The sequence below is a fragment of the Microcaecilia unicolor genome, chromosome 7 (genome assembly GCF_901765095.1).
Source record: "Microcaecilia unicolor chromosome 7, aMicUni1.1, whole genome shotgun sequence".
In the NCBI taxonomy this organism is placed as follows: domain Eukaryota; kingdom Metazoa; phylum Chordata; class Amphibia; order Gymnophiona; family Siphonopidae; genus Microcaecilia; species Microcaecilia unicolor.
In genome coordinates, this window is record NC_044037.1 from 242672657 (window position 1) to 242693983 (window position 21327).

A 21327-nucleotide genomic window follows, 5' to 3' on the forward strand; every position below is an offset into this window, starting at 1 on the left:
AACAGGAAGATTGGTGGGCTTAACATAAATCTCTCAAATACAACAAAACAACCAGCACCAGTTCCCTCCATACCCATGTTCTCATTCTGCAGCTTCATCCCTTCCTTCTGCTTCCATTTTTTTTTTTGCTTTGAAATTTGGAAACTAAAATCCTATAGATAAGAAGGAAGCATAGTCTTTGTCCCAGTGCAGACAGTTTTGAAAATGACTCTCTTGAAACAAATTTTAGAACTTTTACAGTTTTTTTTTTTCAAAAACAATATTAATATGGACAGCAGTCTAAGAAATATTTGGTTTCAGTTTCCGGACAAATGCTGTGCTTTGATGGGTTCCTGGTTGTTTTTATTTTTCCTTCTACTAGACCAATCGACCAATGTGGAGAAAATATTGGATGCTTTCATTCCATGATGATAGAGAAGCAGAGTTCTATTTAAAACCTTTCCATTGTGATGCAGCACTAGAATGGGTCTGTCAGATTCCATCAGGTAATTCATAGTATTTTTTTTAATTTGGATTGTCGTATAATCTTACTAATGCCTTGCGTGTTCCTCTGTTACTATCAGCTTGGGTCACCCTTTGCACATAGTGCTAATGGTTTAGTCACGTGCTCTGAGCAGACTCCAAGAGGTGGCAGTTTACCCCCAGAGAGAGGTTGTCAATGACTGTTTTGATTTATAATAAATTTATAAAAAAATGTATTTCACTACCATGTAACCCAAAACCCTCTGTAAAACCAAATGTATGTTCTGTTCTACTTCCATTATCCATGATGAATTGTAAGCCACATTGAGCCTGCAAAGAGGTGGGATAATGTGGGATACAAATGCAATAAATAAATAAATAAATGAAAAATGGATAATATTCAGTCATATTACATTTACAGACCTCCCCACATCAACAACTACATACACCAAACTCAGGGGTCCTTTTATAAAGGTGCGCTGAAAAATGGCTTGCGGTAGTGTAGACGCGGGTTTTGGGCGCGCGCTGATCCATTTTTTAGAGCGCCTGTAAAAGAGGCCCCCTTTTTTTTGCCGAAAATGGACGTGCGCAAAACCAAAATTACTGTGCATCCCTTTGGGTCTGAGACCAGCCATTGACCTAGCGGTAAAGAATCTGGGCAGTAATGACCTACACTTATCAAATGCCACTTGGCATGTATCCGTTACGAGCGCCCAAAAAGTTTAAAAAAAAAATTTTCAGATGCACGCCAAAAAAAATTGCCGCAAGAGCCACACGGTAGTCAGGCAGTAACTCCATTTTGGTGCTCATTGGGCAAGCTTAGATGCTACTCGGCTTAGTAAAAGGGCCCCTTATTTTTTTTTTTTTTACATTTTTAAAAAAACTCTCTGGATCCCCAGCATACCCCATCATTGAGGTCCAAAGGACAGTGATTCTGTATTGCACTGGCTGGGGTCTCCCTCCAGGACGGGTCTGGGAACCACTGCTGTATTGCTTTTTCCTTTGCTGGTTCTGTATTTCAGATATCATAGAATGACAAAGTACAGCACTAGCAGGGTAGGAATGACTGTGGATGAGCTTAGATGCTGGGCTGTCTAGCAGAGGGGGAGAAGGCTCTTTTTTTGTGTGTGTAGGTGGGGAATGTAACATCATAATGTGTTAGCCATTTTTTTTTTAATTAATTTTTATTTTTGATATGTTTCTTTTGTATGTTTTGACTGAGGAGTTTCCTCCTGTTTCTTTATATTTCCCAGCTCTAGTTCCAGTTGAGCTAGTTCTAGCAATGTGATCCTTCATTTGCAACTACCATAGGATTTTTCCTGTCTTTTATTTATTTAAAATAAAGAGGGAGAAGGGGCCTATTTTGGCCAGTGTAGTGACGGTCCTCAGCAGGGTGGGGGGGGGGGGGGTGATTAAAACCCTGTAATTATGGGCCCTTAAAGTACCAAAAAAAAAAAAAAAACAGGTCACCAATCGCAAAACGGTAACATTCAAATAAAAGGGGCTGCACAAAAATTTAGATGGTGAAATACACATTAATTTTTTTTTAAGTGAATAACAGTCTTCTCAAATAGTTATATTTTTACAACTACTCTGGCCAGCCCCACTACTCAAATTTCTATCACAAGATAGCCTGTTCTATTGAAAAGTAAACTGTAACTCCTCTGTTTACTAAGCCGCAACGCTAGCGTGGCTCAGTAAACAGGGGTAAATCTTTCTACTGCTCAGTGCATCTGTGTACCAAGTATGTACAATAATACAAGATAGTCTGTACAGGACAAGTTTTGGATGAAAAAAAAACATATAATTTAACAAGGAGGAAGAGTTTCCTTAGCAAGGTGATGTGCCCTCCAGGTCCACAAGAAGGGAAGATTAGGTTATTTATTGTGAGCTTCTTTTACAAACCCACGGTAGCGATTCCCGCGTGGCAAATGAGAGGAAGGCCTTAGGAATTGAATGGGCTTCCTCTCATTTGCCACACCAAGAATCGGTAGCATGCCTTTGTAATAGAGGCCCTCTGTGTTCAAGGCCAGCTTAATTAGGCAGAGCAGGCGGGTCGCCTAGAGTGGCATTGTTGCATTTAAGATCCTTTATCTTGCCTCCACTTGAAAAGGTACTTTTAAATCTAGTATTGTGTTTCTTCTATTCATAAATAGGAACCACACCGAAGAGCCCAGATTGGTATTTACCTGGTAAGTGTTTCTTGTGTTGTAGATGGTCTCATTACACTTGAAATAACCTAGGTGCATTTTTAAGTGCTATTGCATACCTGAAAAGCTGTGAAAATCTACTTCTGAAAATTCATAGGCATCGCCAGACACTAAAAACCCTAAAATACACGACAAGTTCTTTATTTTTAATGGACAACATTTTGATGAAAGTCGTAGGCATCGCCAGACACTAAAACCTAAAATACACGACTGGTTCTTTATTTTTAATGGACAACATTTTGATAAAAGTCGTAGTCCAATTTGAAATAATCTGTTATGATTAGGGCCCTGTTTACTAAGCCACACTATAGGCATGTTAGTGTTTTTAGTGCTCGATAACACTAAAGACGCCCATAGGAATATATGGGTGTCTATTGTTAGCGTACGCTAAAAGCACTAGCGCACCTTAGTAAACAGGGCCCTTAGTGTAAAATTTTTACTTCAAGTTGTAAATAAATTCCTCTTTTTCTGCCCTTAGATGGAGTTGGTATTCATGGATCTTCAGTTATAATTGAGGGAGAAGAATTTTGGTTTGTGTCTAGTAAAAATATGACTTACGAAGAAGCGGCTGTCTACTGTGCCAGTGGTGGCAGCGAACTAGCATCGGTGGAATCTTACACAGCATTACAGGCCATTATAGCCAAATTACACAATGTAATAAAATCATTTTATTTCAGTTCACTGTTAAGAATATTTACAACAGTTGCAAAGCATGAACTAGAAATCCAAATACATCTTTCCCCAGCCTCCTTTTTTTATGTGGGGTTGTGCATACTTTTCCCTGTACTGGGGGGGGGGGGAGGGGGGGAGTGCAGTTTTCAAAGCAGCTTTCTATACAGGTTAATATTTACCTACAGAAAAAGCTTTGAATATTGCCCGTCCCCTTATTGTAGATGTTCTCAAAATGACCTTTTAATATTTACCAGAAAATACACCAGTAGAAGTTACCTGAAATATGTAATATCACTCAAGGAAACCATGAACCTAAGGACATATTGTAAGAGTAAGGGTGTGGTTCATGCTTGTCTAAAGCAAACTTTTTTTTTTTGTTTTTTATTTGCACAATTGATTTGTACACACATTCAAGTAAAAGAATGCATACCCCTGTGTGAGAACGTTTTCTGTTGCAAGATCTTTTTGTCAGTTTGTTCATGGATTTATGTATTTTTGGATTTATTTACCGCCTTTTTGAGGGAATTCACTCAAGGCGGTGTACAGCAAGAATGTCAAACATAAGCAATCGACAATTACAGCGGTAAAAATATTCAAACAACAATACAATGTATGGCATAGTATGCTACATTACAGTGTAGCATACTCAGGGCTTTTTTTGAGGGGGTACTTGGGGGTACTGAGTACCGGCACCTTTTCCATTGTCTGCTAAAATTGACCCATGATCCCCAAGTTTTAATGAACGAGCTCAGGCTCTACACACCAATTCTGCCTTGTCATAGATTCTGTGACTGGTTGCAGGGAGCCTGGCTATTGTGGGGTGGATCTATCAGTGATCACCCTACCCGTGAAGTGTGGTCTGGCATTTGAGTACCGACACCTTTTTCGCTAGAAAAAATGCACTGAGCATACTACACAATAAAACATTTTAATAGATAGCATAGGATGTGAGCAAATATGGAACTTATTGATAGAGTTGGAAGAGTACAAAAATAAGGAACTAGTTTAAAGAAAGTTGCAAATGAGTTCTTAAAGGTGCTTGAATGTTATCTTAGCTAGGGTAGGAGTGGATAAAAATGTCCTGCTATAGTATTTGCAGCTGGTGTCATTTACTTCTGTTAAAGGCCTGGTTGAAGAGCCAAGCTTTCACCTGCTTCCTGAAGTAGAGATAGTCTTGTGTTAAGCAAAGCCTTTCAGGGAGTGCATTCCAGAGTGTGGGGGCTACTCTGGAGAAGGGGTTACTTGCACGCAGACCCTCTCCACAGATCCAGAGGCTTGATTAGTCCGGCTGTAAGCAGGTTGTGTTCAGGCATCCAAGCAGGTTAATGGCACTGGGATGGAACAGCTGTCCCAGAGCTAGGAGCTAAAATGTAGTTATTAGCATGTGTGGCTGTTGCCACTGGAATCTTATCAATCCTCTGTTTTGTTTTTGCACTTCGCTGAACAAATTTAAAAGTGGGCAATTTTTTAAATGTTGTTCCTTTAGTCCTCCATTGCCTTTTGACAGTTTCAGTATTCATCTAAAACAGAATTTTAAAAAATTTCCCATATTTATTTTAACAAAGGCAAGAGTTACATAAATATTTATTTTATATTTATTTTATAAATGTATAGACCGCTCTATCGCACGATTCTAGGCAGTTTCCAAAAGATCATACACAATAAAATCATTCTTAACATAAAATTAAGTATAAATATATATATTTTTAATGTACAAGCAGCAAACAGAATTTTCCATCACAGCAGTTACTTTAAAGGTAATTTATATTAGTTCCAAAGCATTAAATTACAGATCAAATAAAAACAGAAGTTCATTTTGGAAGCCACATTGAGCCTGCAAATAGGTGGGAAAATGTGGGGTACAAATGCAACAAATAAATCAATAAATATATTTCAAATATTACATTTTGCATTTATAAGTTTACCAGGAATAACAAAGCCCTGGGAGCTTAAATCCATAATTGTCTGATAACACGCAGAAAAAATAAATAAAAATAAAAGTCACAATTTATACCTTTTATTAACTTTAGATATTAGATATGTATCATATGTTAAAGAATAAAGTGGTTGCTCAAAGCATATTCTAATCACAATCACTCAGCTGCAAAACACTATGCACAACTTTGTCCAAAAACACACTCAGAACCTTACTGTACCATAAATATTACACTGGGCAGACCTAATACACCAATATACCACCCATACGGAAAATGCAGACTGTCAACAATATGAAACAAGGGATCATATCATCACAATTCTCATGTAGAGCCACAAAACACCCTAATTCATGTTTAATATGGGATAAAATGCCATAAATAAGTAAATAAATATAAACTTTTAATGTTGAGCACCTGATTCTCAAAGTGGACATATTCCAAACACTATAATGAAAATAAAATGATCTTTTCTACCTTTGTTGTCTGGTGACTTTTTCTGATCATGCTGGCCAAGTATCCGTTCTGCTGCTATCTGTCCTCAGTGCAGGTCAGGAAGTCATCCTCGTTAAATATCTCCCTGGCAACCCAGGACACCTCCAGCCAACCCCTCTGCTTTCCCAGCAGTAAGGTAAACAAACAAACCATAAACCAATTTCTACAACTGCTAGAGGGCTTTCACTGCAGCTCCTGCTGTGAGGATGGAGGTAAATCAACAATTTAATCCCCTCAGAGCAGCTGGACTCCACAGCTGATCCATTCTGCTGCAGCAGGGGGCAGGCTTAAGCCTCTCCAAGCCTCTTATACCGGGCGCCTATGGCCTTAACCCCACCTACCCTAATTCCCCCCCATACAGCAACAGTGTAACCTAGTCAGTGGCTCAGTTATTTAATAAAGAATTATGCTCTTAGCATCAGAGGTCCATATAGGTGACCGTACCTTCTGGAATTTTCTCCCATCTAGCCGGATTACATTTTTGAGCATTCCGCTCCATCATTAATAATTCACAAAGACTGGTTTTCCACTGGGGTACCGATGACTGTTACTGTGTAAACTTTTGCTTACAAATAATTCTGTTTTTATAGTAGCCAAATTAATAGAACATCTCTTGGGGCCCCCTAAGGTGCACTAACTGAATGCTAGAGACATCCATATATTCCTATGGGTGTTTCTAGCATTAGCATGTGCTAATTTTTAGCGTGCGTTAAGAACTCTAGCATGCTTATAGCGCAGCTTAGTAAACAGGGCCCTTGATCTTTTTTTATAAAAAGAATAAATCCAAGAAAGCAGTTGCCTTATTGTGAGCCTGCAAAATCTCTGGCACTGATACGCATGCACCCTACCTGTATTTAAACTGTGGATAAAACCATGAACCAATCAAACCATCCCAGAAACATTTAAAATTAAATGCTTTAGGAAAAGGGATTAATAGATGTGTATGAAACTGGTATGTAATTAAAAAATATATTTATTTGACTTATGCCAATATCATGACGTTCAATACAAATTTACATAATGCGTTTGATAGCTGTTTAAATTGATCACCTTTGTAAAGATTAGCTAAATAAAGTGCTGCAGGATGTAAAAACAGAAGTTCATTTTGGAAGCCACATTGAGCCTGCAAATAGGTGGGAAAATGTGGGGTAATATTTCTATGTACTTGCATTATCTTATATCCAAGAGGCAAATGTTTATACTGATGTGATGGTCACTGGCTTCTCTCAAAAATGGGAAAACCATATTCACTATAAAGTCTGCATTCCGTGTAAAATGTGTGGATTTATCTGTCTATAAACTAATTTGTTCCAACCCAGTGGAGACCCATAAAATGCTCATGGAGCAGTCTTCGGATTTATATTCAAAAAAAGGTCCTTTACTAGCAATAGTGAAACGGTCCCAACATTCTGAATTAACCTACTATACTTAAAGTGGGATTATTACTTTGGATACATAAAGATCATTAAATTTACCTGTAACTGGGTTACTGTTCATAATGAATTTTGAGTGTATAAAACATAAATATCTTAGGGGTATTAATAATGTTTAATGATGTCATGGAAAAAGTGTATTCTCAAAAGAAATAAAAAGAAAAATACAGTGAGAGAAAAAAAATTACTGATCTTCACAACATACTCTGCATTAATGTGTTCATTATGTTACTCTTTGCACCCCTACACACCCCTTAACTTAGTACTTTATGGAAGCCATAGGCCATTTAGGACAAATGTTTTATCCTGCACAGGGAAAGCCTGATTAGAATCATCAGGACACTGCCTCAAACTTTTTTCTTTTCTTTTTTTCTTCTTAGTTTTTTTTTCTTTTAATTGTACTACTTGTAAATAGAAAAAACAGTGATCTACTTAAAACCATTCCAACATAGCATGGTTACACCTATAGGACAAGTAAACCCCAGTCTCATCCCTTCTCCGAAACCACTCTAATTTGTGGTGTAGTACAAAAGCCATGTGCGGTTTTGAGCTCCCATGGGAGTCTACGATGGCGGTGCGCATATATTCCTACAGTATTGGTATTCTGACTTCTCCAGTTCTGATAGGTATCCCACACTTTGTGAAAAGTTATTACCTGTCTATTCTGCAGTGCATTCAATTTTTATATCAAATAAACATTGCCCAGTTTATGAAGAACCACTGTCATAGGAGGTGTAAATGGTTGTTTCCAGACTATCGCTAGCACTATTTTAGCTGCTGTGAATAGATTGGATGCCATTTTGTGTAGATCAGACTTCATACCGAAAGGGTTTGAAGTGCAACAAACAGTGCTCAGCTTTAGGCAGATATCTCACCCCAGTAACTTGTTATACTGTCTGCAGTAGATCAGTCCAGTATCATTGTACTTTGGTACATGCCCACCAGATGTGGCCAGTCATTTTTTCCACTGTTCAGTGATGGACCTGCCAGTACCACTGGATAGTCATATGCATTGAAACTTTCTTATACGCCTCTTGCAGTGTGTGCTTGTCAATGATTTATTTCCGGAGTTTTTCGGGCAACTCTTTGGCATTGCAAGAACTTGCTTCAGATTCTCGTCTTAAAACTGAAACAGCTCAATTCATCCAGGAAATTTTTATCAGTTCAACTACTCTGAATGGACAAAGCTGAGTTCTGTTTATCTTGTGGTCCCTATATAAGTTAATTTTTGAAATTGGAGCCAAGCTGGGTATGCTGTGACAAAGGATGTGAAGACTTGCACAGCCAAGTCTTTCTGGTTACCTCTTAATTATTTTTGAGTCTTTCTGTAATTGCTCTTTCTCATTGAGCACATAGAATATGTTGTGTATATCAGTGAAACTTACTCCTGGCTTATTGTATTCTGAATTGTATGTTAGATGGCAGGATGTTGAAAATGCACAATACAGCCTTGTAAAAGCTTTCATGTGTTGTTTAGTTGTCAAATGTAGGAAATCTTGAACTTTTGTGAGGTAGCAACAGACATTTAAAAAGTCTTCACAGAAAGGACAACACACTTAAAATTTGACAATTTTGATACTCTATCAAAGAAACAACAGTAGTCTTGCATTCCCATAGCTTTATAATGCCAGGAAGCCAACACTTCATGGGCTATTACTGTGTTTTCTGTAATTTGTGGGTTGTCTTGCTTTAAAAAAAAAAATATGAGAAGAGTCTTTGCACTTTGATGATAAAATTTAGCTGTGATGACTTTTTTTTCCCCCCAGATTGCTGCAGGACAGAAGTGGTGGATTAAATCTTATGATGACAATAGAAGATATTCTTTCCCGTATGTATGATTAAATATGCACAAATTTCAGAAGCAAAATTTGAGTTGTTAAAGTGTCCTTTTTTTTTTTTTTTTTTTTGCATTGCAGATTCCTTTGTGTGATCGGTAATTGATATTACTGTGAAGGATTTTTGTAGTGGCATTTGGATGATAAGAACATGAGAATAGCCCAATGGTCAGACCATTGGTCATCTAGCCCAGTATCCTGTTTCCAACATTGGTCAATCCAGGTCACAAGTACCTAACTAAAACCCAAATAGTAACAACATTCCATTCCACCAATCCCAAGGCAAGCAGTGGCTTCCTCATGTCATGTTCTCATGTTTTCCTCCAAGAACTTGACCAACCCTCTTTTTAAACCCAGATATGCTAAACACTGTTATTACATCCTCGGCAAAGATTTCCAGAGCTTAACTATTTGTTGAGTGAAAAAATATTTCCTCCAATTTGTTTTAGAAGTATTTCTATGTAACTTCATTGAGTGTCCCTAGTATTTGTACTTTTTGAAAGAGCAAAAAATCGATTCACTTCTATTATACACTACTCAGGATTTTGTAGACCTCAGTCGTATCTCCCCTCAGCTGTCTCTCTTCCAAATATATTAAACAGAATTGGCCCCAGCACCGACCTCTGAGGAACTCCACTGCTCACCTTCCTTTCCTCCGAGCGGATTCCATTTACAACCACCCTCTGCCACCTGTCGGTCAACCAGTTTCCTATCCAGTTCACCACTTTTGGTCCTAAGTTCAACCCTTTCAGTTTATTCACTTGTCTTCTGTGGGGGGACCGTATCAATGGCTTTGCTGAAATCCAAGTAGATTACATCTAGCGCACATCCTTCATCCAGTTCTTTGGTCACCCAGTCAAAGAAGTCAATAAGATTCGTTTGGCAGAGTTTTCCTTTGGTAAAGCCATGTTGCCTCGGGTTCTGTAACCCGTTGGTTTCTAGAAAGTTAACTATCCTTTCTTTCAGCAGTGACTCCATTATTTTTCCTACCACCAACGTGAGACTTACCGGTCTGTAGTTTCCCACTTCTTCCCTGTCTCCACTTTTGTGAAGAGGGAGCACACCCGCTCGTCTCCAATCCCGCGGAACCTTTCCCATCTCGAAAGATCTATTAAATCTTTAAGAGGTCCCGCTTAGTTTTCTTCTCCTTTGAACTTCCAGCTGATTTGGAAGTCTGTCATAATCCCTTCATTCACAACTACCTAGGAATTTTTTCCCCTATCTTACATCCTCTTTCAACTCACTTAATCAGTTGTCCCAGTGATAATATATTTGGCCCAGAGTTGTGCACTAGAGCATTGTTCTCAAAACCTGTCCTGGGAGATCACCAGACAATTGGGTTTTCAGGATATCCTTAATCAATATATATAATAGAGATTTGCATATAATAGATTTTCATGCCTATTACTTTTATCTTATCATATTCATTATGTTTGTTGGTTTTTGATAAAACCGCCCTTAATGCAAATCAAAGTGATATACAATTCATTAAAGATATCCTGAAAACCACATTTGGCCGGTGGTCCGCAAGGACAAGTTTGAGAACTACTGCACTAGAGTTCCTTCTGGAACCCAATAATCATGGGGCTTAAATTCACCTTTTAGTTGTCACTATTGCTCAGTGACTGGGATTTCCTGGGCATGTCTCCCACCAATACAACCTCCTCCATCATTTCTATGGCTGTGTGTTTTGTCTTTGTGTTGTCCTCACACCCTACCAGTCTGGACAGCAAAAAAAAATTGATGACCTGGGATTCCAGGCCAGGAGTAGCAGGTGTGGCTCTGTCTGGCTTATTGGGCAGTCTAGATGGACCACACTGGTCTTTTTCTGCTGTCATATACTTTTACTGTGTTCATAAATCCAGTACACCAGGGAGCTCACTCCCAACATGTCCACTCTATCAATAGAAATTAATCTTTACGCTTGCTTTTTTTTTTTTTAACAATTTTCCTATATTAATTGCCCCTAGTAATCTCTAAGAAAATTATCATATACATTTCAGCTGTTAGGGCCAATTTATCTAAATTAGAGAGAGAGAGAGAGCTTACCAGAAGGATTTTGTCACCTCCATTGAGAAGAATTTCTGTAAGAAAAATAGGGACTGATGATGAGAGAGAGGGATTAATAGCCAGTAATAAGCCTTACATAAAAACTCTAGAAAAGATCCACCTTGGTCTGTGAACAGAAACAGTACATTATAAAACACAATTCAGCACTTACAGACTGGCCCTTCATAGTAGTAAGAGCGTGCTGCTCTTTAATCACTGCTGTGCTCTCCTCTTTGCACTACTGCCAGCGTTTTAACAGGTTTAAACATACAGTGGTGCTGGCAGCATTGTGGGGAAGAGAGCACAATGGTGAAAGCAGAGCAACAAACTTTTCCTTATTTAAAGGCTGTTGTAAGGAGCTGATGCATTCAGGGGTGGGGGGAGCTGGCTGGAAGGGAGCCAAAGGGGTTGGGGGTGTAACAGCAAAGTTGGTTCAGAGTGCCACAGTCCCTCAAGCTGACCCTGTTTATAAAGCCCCAAGGCAACAGTATGTTTTGCAAGAAAAAAATTTAAAAACCAAATAGCATACATGTATTTTATAACACAAGCTTGCTTGTAGTGCAATATTACTATAAGTTCATTTTTTTTTAAACTGCTATTGGGTCAGTAGGGAAGGTAAATAATTACGGGTACAACCAAAGATTTTTAATAAACAAAAAAGTTAAGGCTTTTTCAGTGGATAGTTATGGTATTTATTTTTCTACTGCAGATTCCAACTTGAGCGTTTTTATGGACCATATTCCGGGGATTGCAGGCATATTTCTTTAAGCAACACCTACTCTGGTAATTTCTTTTTCTTTTCTTTATTTTTTTTTTTAATACATTCTAGGAGGGTAGGTTTGAAGGGTGAAAGAAGGTTATTTTTGAAATGAGATTTCTTAAGTAAATTTCTCCTGATACCAGTTTTTTGAGGCCACGTTTATACATGTATATGTATGCTCAGCCCTACTGATCTGACATTCAGGCTTTGAACCCCCATTCAGTAAAGGATAAACTCTGAGCGCTTGAAACTTATGGTCTCCCATGTAGGAGGTTTTATACAAACAAGTAGGTCTAGTTTCTCAATCTATTTAGTCATTGCAGCCGCTTTGGTGCATACAGCTACTCTAGAATGGTAGTTCTCAACCCAGTCCTTGAGACACACCTAGCCAGTCAGGTTTTCAGGATACATAAAATGAATATACATAGGGAGGAGTGGCCTAGTGGTTAGGGTGGTGGACTTTGGTCCTGGGAAACTGAGGAACTGAGTTTGATTCCCACTTCAGGCACAGGCAGCTCCTTGTGACTCTGGGCAAGTCACTTATCCCTCCATTGCCCCATGTAAGCCGCATTGAGCCTGCCATGAGTTGGAAAGCGTGGGGTACAAATGTAACAAAAATAAAATAAAAATGAGAACTGGATGCAATACCTCCATTGTACACAAACTTATGTATGTTTACTGCAGTCAGGACTGTTGCAAGCCACGAATGTACTCTGTGTGACATGCCCCCAAATGCTTCTGCACCACCCACTGTCAAGGTACCAACAAGGGAAACCAATGGACAGGGCACAAGTTTAGGCATTGACAATCTTGACCATTCACCTCCTGGTGGGTGTCTCTAAAGTGGTGCTGCACCTGTCGCAGGGGGCCTGTTGCATACAGTAAGGCTACTGAGGTCTGTGTAGATTCTCTGACACCTTGGTCATCTGCACTGAGGGTATAGTCTTTCTGTTTAGCTGGTGGTACTTTCCTCAAATACAGTTTTATCAGTATCGTATTGTCTACAGCAAAGGAACTTATGTCTGAGAAGCATTTCTTCTGCCTTCTGGTTGATCCTATCTGCTCCTTATTAACTGCCTAGGTCAACTGTCATGAGTCCTTCTTTGCTTGACCTCTCCTTTTGCTTTTAAGTCACTGCCCTGGCCCCCTTCTCCTGCCTTGTCTTCCCACCACGCCGGTCCAACTTTTTCCTGGGCTTGCTCCTTCGGATGGTCACCCACCCTCTCCATGACCCACCCTTCTCTCATCTTTCCTTCCTCATCTTTTCCCTTTTGTATGATACACAACGTTCTTCCTGCCATGCCCAACTGCTCCTTACTCGCCCAACTTTCCATTCTCATACCTTTCAAAAGAATAACCCCTTCATGTTGGTGCTCGTCATAGGGCAACTGAAATAAGTTAAACAATTTATGGGCATGCAAATATAGGCACAAAAGGGTTAAATAAACAGTATGAAGACTAAGAAGGGTCACACCAACAAGAACTTGCACTTGAGCAATTCACTCTGAATATTAAACAAGAGAAATAGGATGGAATACATATGTCACAAAGCACAGAACAACCATCATAAAGTAATCGCATAAGCCACTTAAATCCTCCTCCTCTCTCCAAAAACAGTGTCCAACACCTGGCTCACGTTGCACAGCATTGACCAAGTACTTCTTCCAAGATTTTCTTTTTTTAAATTTGAGTGGGAATGTCAAGAAAACATGAGTGAATAGGAGAAACACCTGTCCTAACACTTTTCTCCATGTACTGACATCACTTTTCTTTAAAAGTGAGTGGCCCGATATTTAATGCCATAATTTGCTATTTTGTTTTTTTTTTTAATGCCAGGTGCAGTATTTAAATTAGTCTCTAGTCAATGCTGATGTCTAGATTGAAGCCAGCACTGAATATTTGTGTAGTACGCTCAGTGCTAGCATTATCCAAATAATTGACCTGCACTCAAGATAGCATCAGGAGAGCAAGTTGTCCTAAAGTTATCCAGAGAGTGGACTAAATATTGCTGCTCTCTAGGCAACTTTCAGCTCTGTTCACACTCTGCCCCAGCACTATACAGGGGTGATATGATACAGACCTTCAGAGATGGGAACGTGGTAGAACTAGAGGATATACATTTAGTTTGCAGGGGGGCTGACCCAGGAATAACATCAGGAAGTACTTTTTTTCACAGAGAGAGTGGTAGATACCTGGAGTGCCCTCCCATGGGAGGTGTTGAAGATAACGATAATGGAATTAAAAAATGCATGGGATAAGCACAAAGGAATCCTGTATGGAAAGAGAATGGAGCCAAGCAAACTTAGTGGTGCATGGATGGCAACTCCAGTGATTGGGAAGCAAAGCCAGTGCAAAGCAGACTTCTATATTCTGTGCCCTGATCGTGGCTGGACAGTTTGATAGGCTGGAGTGAGGTTTAGATGACGGCTTCAGTAGTTGGAGGACAAGGCCAGTGCTGGGCAGACTTCTATGGTCTGTGCCCTGAATATGCCAATGACAAATCAAGATAAAGTATGTATATATAGTATCACATCAGTGTATCCTGTTGAACAGACTGGATGGACCAAAAAGGTCTTTATCTGCTGTCATCTACTATGTTACAATGCTACTGAATATCCATGGATAGTGGCACCTAAGTATCTGAATTAACAGCTGCTGTTATCCAAAGAAGTGGCCTTATAGACTTTGAATGTTGGCCTTAGATACTTTTAGCGTACCTCTTAACACAGAAGTTAACTTTACTTCCATTTATAGTGCACATTTAGGGACCAATTCTATAAAGGGTGCTAAGTTAAGCGCCCAAAATCTAGGGATTAAGTTAATATTCTGTGACAGCAAATTTGTGTGCCAATGTGTTAATAGAATACTAGCGCAAGTCAGCAATTAGGCTTCTAAATTTAGGTGCTACCACTTACGCTTGTTCTATGGAAGATGTAAATGAGGGCACCTAACTGACAGTATTTGATAAAATGCTCGATTTAAAAAGTTGTTATGGGCTGTATTTCTCAACAGGGCTAGAACATTTAGGCATCCGAGTTATAAAATAGTGCGTACGTGAACTTTGGTGCCTAACTGCCATTTGAATGCCAAAGGCCCATTATATAGAATGAGTGGGTTAATGCACAGATATTGTTTTAAATTCAATATGCTCTACATACCATTTCTTTGTTTAACACACATTTTCAGCACATTCTTACTACATCTGCTTTTTGACATAAAAATATTTGTTCAAGTTGAAAGTGCACAGTATGTTACATAGATCATTGAAACAAACTCCAACTTTAATGCATGTTGAATTATTTAGATAGCAAATTGTGAAAATGTACAAGAGTGTAGTAGCATAGTAAGTGACAGTCCATTCAGTCTGTCCAACAGTCCTATTCATTATCAAGTCATCATTAAACCAACAATGAATGTGATATAAAATAGTTGATCATTGTCTCTGTCATGAAATGCCTAGCCACCCACCTCCCCGCGACCTCGGAGAGGGTCTATCTCAGCTTAGGTCCGCCTGCCCTCTGCCACTTGTGCTGTACACTAGCACCCTCCTTTCGCCGACTGGGTCCCAACTGCCTCTGAGCAAGTCTCCTGCTCTCAGATTACCCCCAGTGATTTCTAGGTTACTCCCAGTGGTCCCACAGTTACTAGAAAGCACTCATAGACTCAACACACAAATCACCGAGATTCTTAGTCAGTCCAGACAAGCAGAGGCAATAAACCAAAAATGTTTGTCATGAAAAATTAGAAAAATGGACAGTAACAAGTAACTGAAATATGGATCAATTATAACACAATCTAAACATTTGTTTACTATCTAAATAGTACCTGGGGAGATCAGGACATATAGCTGCTCACAGGTTATCAAATATAATAATATTAAGACTTTATAACCCGCTATATCTTTCAAAGTCTAAGCGGAAAACAAATCGCATACAAAATATAAAAATATATAACTGTTCACAGGGCCTCAACAAAGAGATCTTTCTCTTTTCTCCCTGGCTAAGACTGGAGAAAAAGTCAATACATCCTAGCTGAATTTTGAGCTCCTGGGCTAATCAGATCCCAGAACAACAAGTTTTAAAAGTAGCTGGCCACATCACTGCAGGTTACCTCTTATCTGTGTTCTCTGTAACAGCTTTAAACATAAGCATGCACCACTTGCTGGCCAAACTGGAGAAATGCACGTCAAGAAATAATACAGTTTTACAGGCTTAAAAACCCACTGTTTTGTCAGTCTCTTTTTGGCATTTCTGGGACATAGATCGTAGAAGTCTGCCTGACCCTGTCCTTAGGTTCCAACTACTGAAGTTGCCATCAAAGCCCACTCCAGCCTATCTAAATCCGTCTTGTCATTTGTGGGACACAGACTGTAAAAGTATGCCCGACACTGTCCTCGCATTCCAGATTCCATCAAAGTCCTCTCCAGCCCATCCTAAACTGGATTGCTGTATATGGGACCCAGACCATACAAACTTACCCAGCACCAACCTTAGTGCTTCACAGCAGGAGTCACCATCTAAGCGCCAGTCGACAAGCAAGTACATGCATCCATTTAAGCTTTTTGTTTTTTATACCATTCATTTTCTAATTAGAGATCGTTTATGTTTATTCCACACCTCTTATTCCATTACTGGGTTTTTTTCTCCACCATCTCTCTCAGGAGGGCATTCCGGGCATCATCCACCCTCTCTGACATTACTCCTAAGTCTACCACCCGGCAACCTCAATTCATGTTTTCTAGTTTTACCGTTCTCTCTTCTCTGGAAAATATTTGTTTCTATATTAATATCTTTCAAGTATTTAAACATCTGTATCATATCTCCCCTGTCCCTCCTCTCCTCTAGGTTATACATATTCTGCTCTTCTAGTCTGTTCTCATATGTCATTTGGCACAAAACTCATACCATTTTTGTTACCTTCCTCCGGACTGGTTCAAGTCTTTTTGCCCTGAAATTGGCAAGGACAAATCAAGATCAAGTGGAAGAACCCAATCATAGCCAGCAAACGTGTTGTGGGAGATTAAGCTTTTATAAACCAAGACATTCTGTTTGGAACTAAAGATCTCATTTTCACATCCATGACTTTGGGTATGCATAGATCTAAAAAGGGGATAAAAAGAACCTTTCTTTTTTTTATGTCTCCTCTCATTTTGTGCAGTTAGGACTGCAGATAAAAATTCTTACAGACAAACCCCAGGCCCGAATAAATGCTCTTGTCTTTCAGAGTAGGCTAATAAAATGGCTCTCAGCGCAATTTTGCGTGCTTGGTTCAGAGCCGAAACCAGCCACAGAGGAAGAGAAAGTGGTGGCCACTTTGATGTCCAACTAAGCGTCGAAAAATGGTGCCCCATCCTGGATGCCGTTGTGAGAATGAGTTTTCCAATCTACAGTAAAATAACCACCTGAGCTAAAATAAGTTTGTTGAAGGAGATACTCCTTTTGACTGGTGTGGCTACTGCCTTTTAGACAGTACTACTACTACTACTATACTACTGTAAATCATTTCTATAGTGCTACCAGTCGTACGCAGCGCTTCACAATTGAACATGAAGAAAAGACAGTCCCTGCTCAAAAGAGCTTACAATTTAAATCAGGACAGACAGACAGGACCAATAAGGGATAAGGGTAGGACAGACAGAAGGACACATAGGGAAAGGGACTATTGAAGAGAGGAAGACAAGATAAAGGTTACGAGCAGGTGACAAGTTAGGAGTCAAAAGCAGCATCAAACAGGTAGACCTTTAGCCCGGATTTGAAGGCGGCCAGGGATGCAGCTAGTCATAACGGCTCAGGAAGCCCATTCCAGGCATAAGGTGTGGCGAAATAAAAGGATCAGAGTCTGGAGTTAGCGATGGAGGAGAAGGGTGCAATTAGGAGAGATTTGCCTAGTGAACGGAGTTCCTGCGAAGGAATGTAGGGAGCTGTGAGTTTGATTACTGATTGAGAGCCATTCTTCACAATGGCTAACTTCTATGGATTTGAACTGGTGGAACTCTTAGGTACTCTGTTATAGTAGCTAAGTAAATTAATTATTATTGAAATGCATTTGTGTGTGCACTCCAAGTTGAATACTTTTTCAGAAGGAGAAATATGTAATGAGCCCCCTCTAGTGGTAAGAGGTAAGCAATTTAGCAGAGGACAGTGGGTAACAGCATCTATTTAGGCAGTAGAAGTATTTCCTTTTGGCTGTTTTTTTGGACCAGAGTTGCTATTTCTAGTGCAACCTGGTACAAATCTTTCTCACAGCAAGTTAAAAAAAAAATAATTGAAATGTTGGACAGCATGTATATTGCTTGAGCTCTGCCTTGCATGGGTTTCAATCTGCCTATGCAGGGAAGAAGGAACTGTTGCTTCCTGTGCATGGTCCTTGAAATATAGGTTGGAAAATGATGCCTGCCTTAAGATTATGTTCTAAATACCATGAGGAACCGAAAGGTAACTAAACGAAGAAAACCCATGGGGTAATCAGAATAGACCAAAAAGTGGGAAAAGGAAGTAGGCTGAACATACAATGGGATAAACAAAGTAATTGTATTGCTGCAATATGTAAGACTTGACACGGCACCATGTTTTGGCACAGAAGTGCCTGCCTCAGGAGTCTTGTATTAAAGTTTTCTGCAAAAAATAGAACTTTTGCAGCTCAGTAGACAGATGCTAAGTGGTCTTTAAAAAGATCGTGCGCAATTAAATACTGCACTCCTCAAAGGGTTAAGTAGTGTCGAGCAAGCGTGCTCAGTGCTTCCTTTTCCCACATTTTGGTCTGTTCTAAATACCATGAGGGCCAGAATATTGAGGTGAAAAGAGAAATTAAACCATTACTAGTTACTGCTTTCTTCCATGTGTGGACAGTAACATTGTCAGCAATGTTTTTGAAAGACGTGTACAGTAACTTAACAATCCTTGTGTACCATGTTACCTGCTACTGGGATTATGTACAATGTATAATCAAAGGCATTTAAATGCTGTATGGGAATTGCAACTGGAAGTTAAAGTACAATTTCTCAAATATAATGCTAAATTGGTTATAAAGATCATCACAGCATGGATCTTAGAAATCATACCCTTGGTCAACCAGCCACAAGTGTTCTTGCCGGGTTATTCAGTTCCAGTTTTCAAGGTCTACAGGCAGACCAGGTTTTCAAGATATCCTCCTTGGTATCCAAATCTCTCTCATGCCTATTCATTGTGGATATCCTAAAACTTTGCCTACCTTTGGACCTCAAGGACCAAAATTGAGTATCCCTGATCTAAACTGTACCTCAGGAGCATTGTTTTCCTAGCCAGTCCTGCAGGTATATCTATTTTCAGAATATTCACAACAAAATGTGCATGAGAAATATCCACATCAATTATAAAGACCTTAGACGTAAGATCAAAACACATTTATTTTAGAAGTCCTTTAATGATGTTGCATCTGATTCATTTGTGTACTTACACAGGATATAAAGAAATATTAATGTTCTTTAAATTATGGTACTGTAAATTGGATTTTGGTTCCTGATTGTAAACTGGATTTTGACTCATTCCTGGATCTTCCCAGTCTCTTTTAATTGTTATCCACATAGAACTGAAAAGTCATAGCGAAATCTAAGATAGATATGTAATGTAATCAATATCTGCAAATTTATGCCAAGCACTCTCATTACAGATATACTGGAAAGCAAACTGGTTAGGTGTGCTTCCAGGATATTCACCCCCCTCCCCCAGGACTCTGCCTGTTGTGTATCTGCATGCTGATAGTGTTTGTTCATTTATTCCTTAAACTTTGAATTTTTGCACTCTTTTTAGAACTACAGAGCAGGTTACAAACAAATTATATCAAATAACACAATCGCACATTGCCATTAGAAATGCAGCTATTTCAACTCTTCCACACCATGCTTATATCTCTATTTCCCACCCAGGCTGCCCACATTACCCCATTACTCCAACCCAGAAATGTGCAAAGGCACATTAATCACTGGTGGTGTCCAGGAAAGGATGACTCAGATTTTACTGTATTAACATGCACTTTCATGTTTACTGCAGGTTTCTTTAGCCCAATAAACTGCAATCTGAAGCTGCCATTCATTTGTGAGAAACATAACATGTCCTTAGTGGAGAAATATATTGGAGAACCAAAGCCATCTACAGGAGGGTGCCCCAAAGATTGGCTTCCATTTGGAGACAAGGTATTGCAAGAAGCATGGATTATCTTGCAATAGTTATTGAAAAGATAATAGATTTTTCCTTATTGTCTGCTCCAGACCATTCCTGATAAGTGGGTATATATGCACTCCTACCAGCAGAGGGAGTCTGAGAAAGTACTGACTAGTGACACTGTATAAGGAACTGTGCAACCCCAACCTTCTCAATATTTCTCAGTCTCCCAGCAGATAATTTTAAACACTTCATTACTGAGTAGAACAAACGATTTTTGAAATGGTAAATATAGTAAAAGTCTATCAGCTTTTAAAACATTGAATGGAATATGATCTGAAAAACCTGGCTTTAAACAAGAGCTTTACTTTTTTGTTTAATGATATTTATATACAGGTGAGCAGGGAAGCAATAAAAATATAAGCCATACCAGTATGATAAGTGCAGGTGCTCCTTTCTCTGAAGATCTTAATTTAAATGAGAAGGGTGGACAAACTTGCAGATAGAACATAAGAGTTGCCCTACTGGATTAAACAAAGGATTAATCTAGCCTGATATCCTGTTTCTGACTGTGTTTCACAGTGGCCAGTCCAGGTCACAATATACTGTTTCCAACAATGTTTCACATTGGCCAGTCCAGGTCAGAAGTACCTGGCAGGCTCCCAAATTCCATTCTACTTAACCTAAGGGATAAGCAGTGGCTTTCCTAAGGTGTATCTTAACGGGTTATGGATGTTTTCCTCCCAAAATTTGTCCAACCTTTTTTTTTTTAAACATAGTTGCAATAACTCATTTTGCCACTTGCTCCATCAACAAGTTCCAGAATTTAACTACAATTGAGTGAAAAAATATTTTCTCCTATTTGTTTTTAACGTGGCATTTGTTTTATTACCTTTCAGCTTTTGCTTTTATCCTTTGTGTTTTTATAGTATTGTTTTTTGTTTTTTTTTTTTTGCAATATGCATACAAGTAGTTTTTTTTAAAAATACCTTTAAAGACTAGGTTAGAGCAGTTTTGTCTGGGATGTCATGAGAATGGTAGAACTGTCTAGACACACACACGTGAGACCTGTTGAGAGCCTTGCAGTCCTTTTTTATTATAACTGATGGATTTGAACTTTGTTTTTCAGTGTTTTATAAAAATAAAACCAAGATATTTAAAATTTGATAAAGCAAATGAATTTTGTGAAACATTTGGAGGGACTCTTCCAGCCATCTCAAGCCAAATTGAACAAGGTAAAGTTAAACTTTTTCATTAGTAAGGGTTTGCCGCAGAGTTTTTGAGTAATTACTTTATAGCCATTGGATAAAAGGGGTTGCAAGTAGAGTACCCAGTATCT

General features: G+C 39.0%; 1 protein-coding gene across 1 annotated transcript in view; it reads left to right on the forward strand.

The window, feature by feature from the left end:
- LOC115475119 (lymphocyte antigen 75-like) overlaps positions 1-21327 on the forward strand; it is a gene marked incomplete at its 5' end in the record, with an annotated part of 231824 nt that overhangs the window by 64783 nt on the left and 145714 nt on the right. Inside the window, 7 exon segments of the mRNA XM_030210860.1 lie at positions 362-485; positions 2619-2654; positions 3151-3326; positions 8973-9034; positions 11800-11873; positions 19878-20020; positions 21118-21223. Of these exon segments, the coding sequence (XP_030066720.1) occupies positions 362-485; positions 2619-2654; positions 3151-3326; positions 8973-9034; positions 11800-11873; positions 19878-20020; positions 21118-21223 (721 nt within the window).